At 43.5% G+C, this 6335-nt stretch overlaps 1 protein-coding gene across 1 annotated transcript; it reads right to left on the bottom strand.

Moving 5' to 3' along the window:
• Positions 1-277: 277 nt before the first annotated feature.
• Positions 278-830, bottom strand: LOC122665421. Its single transcript, XM_043861570.1, has 2 exons — positions 452-830; positions 278-348 (listed from the first exon to the last, which is right to left on the bottom strand). Exons 1-2 carry the CDS (start codon positions 828-830, stop codon positions 278-280), a joined length of 450 nt encoding a protein of 149 aa, XP_043717505.1.
• Positions 831-6335: the final 5505 nt, after the last annotated feature.

Raw genomic sequence — 6335 nt, 5'->3', positions numbered from 1 at the left:
CCTAGAGGCCATAGAAAGGAGGATGTACAAGCATACTCAAGGTCAGTAACTTACCCCTCGACCGTCACGACACGTCCTTTGTGATCCCGAAGAGTTTTCCAACTGCGATGCTAAGCTCATCACTGAGCGAGGTGTCTAAGTGTGGCGACACGGGAAAAGTCTTCCGGTACTCTTTGCTCTTGGGCCTCGTACTGGGAGGATAGTCGATGAAGTCACCATCGACAAATCTCCCCCATACCTGATTGAGGAACCTTTCTTCGACAGGTAACCCAGTGAACTAATTGATGATCTTATAACTGGGCTTGACCACCTTTGAGAACAGTTCACCGACATACACGGCAACACTATCTACACATCACGAGGAGAAATCAATAATTAATTAATAATCTCGGGTGCAGATATAACATTCCCCCCACATTACAAGAAATTTCATCCTCGAAATTTGGCGTACCTTGTAAGAAACCATGGGAAGGATACTTTGATCGCATCTCCACTTTGGCTTCCCAAGACGCTTCTTCTTCTGAGTGGTTGTACCACTGTACCTTCACGTTGTGAATAGGTCGATTACAAAGATTTACCACCTTGCCGTCCAGAATCTTCTCGGGCTGCTCTTTGTATAACATATCCACTGCCAACTCTAGTGGTTCCTGTGATAGGACATGGCTTAGGTTATGAACGTACTTCCGTAACATGGACACATGGAAGATGTCATGCACACCGTCCAAAGATGGTGGGAGTGCCAATCGGTAAGCCACTTGCCCGATCTTTGCAAGTATCTCATATGGCCTAATGAACTTTGGGCTTAGCTTGCCCTGCTTGCTAAACCGCATCACTCCCTTGGTGGGCGACACCTTGAGAAATACTCTGTCACCGATAGAAAACTCTAAGTCCTTTCGCCTTTGATCCGCATAGCCCTTCTGCCTAGACTGGGCAGCCTTGATCCGTGTCCACCTTCTCACAAGTCGCTTGGATCAATTTGGGCCCAAGGATGTATCGCTCACCTACTTCATCCCAGTACAAAGGTGTCTGACACTTCTTCCCATACCGAGCTTCAAACGGTGTCATACCAATGGTAGCTTGGTAACTGTTATTGTAGACAAATTCAATAAGCGAGATATGCTCATCCCATCTACCCTGCATGTCAATGGGCACAGGCTCAGAGCATGTCTTCCAATATCTGCATGGTCCTCTCCGACTATCCATCCGTTTGCAGATGGAAGGCCGTACTAAAGCTCAACAAGGTACCCATAGCCTTCTAGAATCCACCCCAGGACTTGGATGTGAACATGGGATCCCGATCTGAGATGATGCTGACTGGAACTCCATACAGGCGAACCACATTATCAATGGACAAGCGGGCCAGCTTATCCATTGAATAGGTGACCTTGATTGGGATGAAATGAGCTATCTTCGTCAACCTATCTAGAAAGACCCACAAGGCATCAACACCCCTGGGTAGACAGGGAAACCCTGTGATGAAGTCCATGGTAACATGCTCCCACTTCCATTCAGGCACGGGCGATGATTGTAAAAGGGCATGGGGCCGCTGCCTATCTACCTTCACTTGTTAGCAAGTGTGGCACCTAGCCACAAATTCAGCTCCATCCCTCTTCATTCCACTCCACTAGTAGTATCCCTTTAAGTCTCTTTACATCTTTGTACTACCTGGGTGGATTGAATAAGGAGAGTCATGGGCTTCTGACAAAACTTCTTTCCTTAGCTAATTGACCTTGGGAACACATAGCCGATTCCTAAACATGAGGACACCACCCTCAATCAATGTGAAGTCTAGATCCCGTTGTGTGTCGCCCTAAATAGCTTCAGTGATCTCCTGAAAACGTTCATCGAAGGCTTGGGTGGACTGAATCCTTCCACCAAAGTTGACTGCACCGATAGGGCTGCTAAAGATAGGGTAACACCCTCTACCAGTAATTCCAGATCCATCCTTCTCGCTTTCGCAACGAGTTCCTTACTGACAGCCAAGGATGCTAAGGATAAGGTTTGAGATTTTAGACTCAAGGCATCCGCCACAACATTTGCCTTATCGGGATGGTAGTGGATGGTGCAATCATAGTCCTTCATTAGCTCCAACCATTGCCTCTGTCTCATGTTAATTTCCTTCTGGGTGAAGAAGTACTTAAGACTCTTATGATCGCTTCACATCTCACTCTTTTCTCCATACAGGTAATGTCTCCAGATTTTTAGAGCAAAGACCACAGCTGTCAGCTCCAGGCCATGGGTTGCGTAATTTTTCTCATAATCTTTCAGCTGACGAGAAGCATAGCTACCACTTTCCCAGCCAGCATTAGGCCACAACCAAGGCCCATTTTTTAAGCATCACTATAAACTGCAATCCCTCCATTACCATTCAGAATGAAAGCTTGAGAATCTCCACCTGATCGAGACGAGTTCTCTTATGAGACCCAAATCTTCATGGTTTCGATAAACTTGCTCGAAATTTCGGTGAAATTTCAAAAATCTCATATTTCTCGACCTGGTTAAGAAGAAACTACTCTTGTTTCTTCTCAAACACTATGATGTGGCATTTATATGTCATGTAGACGAAAGACAATGCACATCGGTTCCATCGGACCATGAGTAGACTTGATCCAGCTTGTCATAGTTCATATCAATAGACAGTCATAGACTCACAATATTGTATTGTTGGGACATAGAAGACTATGTTGTTTATGACATGTATTGTTCACTGTACTTGGGTGTCTATTTAATATGCATTGTTCACTCATCACTGTACTTTGTAGTTTTAACTTCAAGTCCTTAAGCTTTTCTTAAATAATTATTCAATATTACGTGTCTTCATCCATTATTGCATAATTTATTTGTTGGGTAAATGACACTTTGGGTACTCATTGTTTGAATAAATTGCTTGTAAGGTACCCAATCTTTGGAACTTATCTTTTGCATACCTCACGTTTCAATAATGTTTGTTTAAGGTACCTTATTTTTTTAATTCCAATTTTACCCTTAGTATTTTATCAAAAGTGAATGGAAAAGAAATCAGGGGAGGGGCTATTGCAGGTTCACCAAAGGTGGGGGAGACGGTGGAGGATAGTGAAGCAATGGTGGGGTGACAGCAGGTTAGTTGCTTTGCTTATATTCCCTTTCTATGTAATGGAATTTTTTTTTTTAAGTTTCATTCTTTACTCTTGTTGTTTTATTGATCACAAGTCGTTGTTCTGTTCTGAGTTCTATTGTTGGGTCTATATTTTATCTATTTTTTTTAAGAATTGGGAGGGATTGATTCAGTGAAGATTTGCATGAATGGATCATGTGGGGCAGCATCTTCAATCGAATGGAGGAAATGGTGCCATCTGCGATTCGGTGGGTTAGCTAATCTTTACGATAAATGCAGGTAATCTTTGCTCATGGTTGTGCTAGCGTTCTAGAAATTTGGTTAGTCTTGGGATCATGATCTTTCTTACTCCGCGGAACTCATCTTAGAAGATGAGCACTCATCCTGGCACATTATTCGGACGTTTGGGTCAAATGACTTCTGGATAGACAGATCTTTTTTAAAAACCCTTTCTCGGGGGCTCTGAGAGGTAAGTGAAGCCTACGAGCCGATCCCCCGCTTGTAGCTTGACTAGGGACTCGCAATGCTACTTTTTTAGGAAGTAGGGCCTTTAGTGGGCTTGTTGGTTTGTACTCATTTTTTCAGCTTGCTTTGGTTGATGTACGTGCAATTTGGGGTTGTCGGTCTTGGGTATTTGTTCTTGCTATGGTTCCATCTAGTAATCTGGTTGCAAAACTGGGTGTTAAAGTATGGACAGCAGTTAGAGTTACCTGAATGATGTCACAAATGCAGCGGAGACAGATCGAGACGTCCTTGATTGACAGTCGATCGAACACATTGTGAACAGGAAGAACACGAGCAATCTTCTTCACTGTAATGCAACCGATAAGTGATCATACAAGAATGATCTTCCACACCCCAAATCCTAGAGCAGTGATGGAAGCTCTTGAGATTCACACAAACACATGGTTAAGTGAGAGGGAGAGAAACGAGAGAGAGATATTTAGGGAGAGAGAGTTGTGTGGATACACGTTCTCTTTTAGGTGGGTGGCTCTTGGTTATCTCATATAACCATAGTCTACCTCTTCTCAACCTCCCTACTTGTTTGAGTATGAGTAGGAGACCCAAAGTGGCCCCTTCTCCAAGTAACTCTAAGTGAACTCTATATGGGTCTACGGTTGCCCTAGGTGGGTGCATGGATCGAGTGAAACTAGATCCGCTAATATCTCCCACTCTCCCACACAAGGTGCATCTACTCAGACGTTCAACTAAACTTCTCTACCACATGCATCTCCTCATAGAAGAAAGGGAGCGTTCGACCAATCGAGATAGAACAAGGTAGGATTATTATATCAAATTTCCATCTAACCGACATAGCACCACTCACAAATAATCTCGAGATACCCAAACGATCCAACTACACTTGATCCAACACTCTCGATCCCTCATGATGAGCAGTGTTGACTCTAAAACATGTAATGTGCTCATAATTATGTCGAAACACAAATACGACAAGTCGCCCGGGCAATGAACCACACAACAAGGGTGTAATTTCGAATAGTTTTCCCTGAGCCCCACATGTCAATCCGACTATTCCCAACCGCTTTTCCAATCGTGTCCCGTTAGACCGCATCATCCATGATCCTAAGGAGCACTCAAAGTAGTGTCATTGGTTGTTCTCTTCATGACATGGTGTCAGGTAGAGGTTATTCGTTGGATCAACTCAATTATGATCCATGTGGCTCACACAGTGATGAAGCATGGATCCATTCAGTCACTCTCACAAATGGTCGTAATAAAGCACATATAGTATGAAATGTATGCCATGGTGCTTCTCCCACTAAGGTGGGCATATCACTCATAAAACATAAAATAACACCATATGAGTCTGGGTCCAGTTGCACTGTCAAGCGTCTAACCTTAGTCTTTTAGTCCAGTTGCCTCCATGGCACCTTCTTGAAGTCTCACATTCGGCTATAAGCATGCTATACTAAGATGTGTAAACTCTGTGTTCAACCATATTAGGGTCTTATCTTAGCTCTAACTAAGGCGCCACTTAGCTTAAACGCTATATGTTCATCTTGCTCGCTATCTCTAAGCTCCAAGGTGAATTTGGCTCATCATGCTTGCTATATCAAAGCGCCAAGGTGAATCACCCATGTGATTGGATCGATCCAAGCCTAGTGACATATTTACAAAAAGAATGTGTTCGCATGCATATCACCCAAAAGAAATATATGTCTCATATAAATCAAGGAACCATACAAATAATGTTTAAAAGAAGTATCCTAACTAAAAAATAAATACAAATCATCCATGTCGAAGGCCCATATTCCTAACATGAGTAAGGAAGACATCCCGAGCAATAGACTTTGTCAAGGATTAGCCACCATGCTACTCGTGGAGATATGCTTCAGGACAACCTCCCCTTGCGTAACCATGTCGTATATGTAGTGATATCTGATGTCTATGTGTTTGGTTTTCCAATGGACCTTAGGGTCCTTAGTGAATGCAAAGGCTGTCATACTATCACAATGTACTAGCACCGCATCTCTTGAATGAGCGATAATGCCAAGGCACTGCAGGAACCTCCTCAGCCAAACGGCCTCCTGAACGGCCGCTGAGCACGCGACGTACTCAAACTCCATCGTAGATAGGGCGATGCAGGTCTGCTTCAAGCTACTCCAAGATACAGCCTCGCCTCCTAGGACAAATACATATCCCGAAGTAGATTTACGCTCGTCTTTGTCACTAGCCCAATCAACATCACTGTAGCCTCATAGTCTCAATTCTGAACCACTGTAGGTGAGGATGAGATCAGAAGTCCCACAAAGGTATTGAAAAATTCGCTTCACTACTTGCCAGTGGCGTGGTCCTGGGTTACTCTGGTAACGACTAACCATTCCAACTGCGAAACATATGTCCAGATGTGTGCACATCATTGCATACATTAGACTGTCAATCGCTATGGCATAGGGTATTCTAGACATTTGATTCTTCTCCTCATTGGTCTTAGGGCATTGGTCAAGGCTGAAAGTATTTGCTTTGTCTATGGGAGTGTCAATGGGTTTCGAGTTGTTCATATGGAATCGTTCCAGGATCTTCTTTATGTAAGTCATTTGAGACAAACCAAGAAACCCCCTAGAGCGATCCCTCACAATCTTGACGCCTAACATAAAGTCAGCTTCACCCATGTCCTTCACCTCAAAAGTAGAGGACAACCACTCTTTAGTAGCGACAATCATTTCCATGTCATTCTCAGCCAAAAAAATGTCATCCACATACAAAGAATAAGGAAACC

This window comes from Telopea speciosissima, chromosome 6, assembly GCF_018873765.1.
Source record: "Telopea speciosissima isolate NSW1024214 ecotype Mountain lineage chromosome 6, Tspe_v1, whole genome shotgun sequence".
Classification (NCBI taxonomy): Eukaryota; Viridiplantae; Streptophyta; class Magnoliopsida; order Proteales; family Proteaceae; genus Telopea; species Telopea speciosissima.
This window is presented reverse-complemented; position numbering and strand designations above follow the sequence as displayed.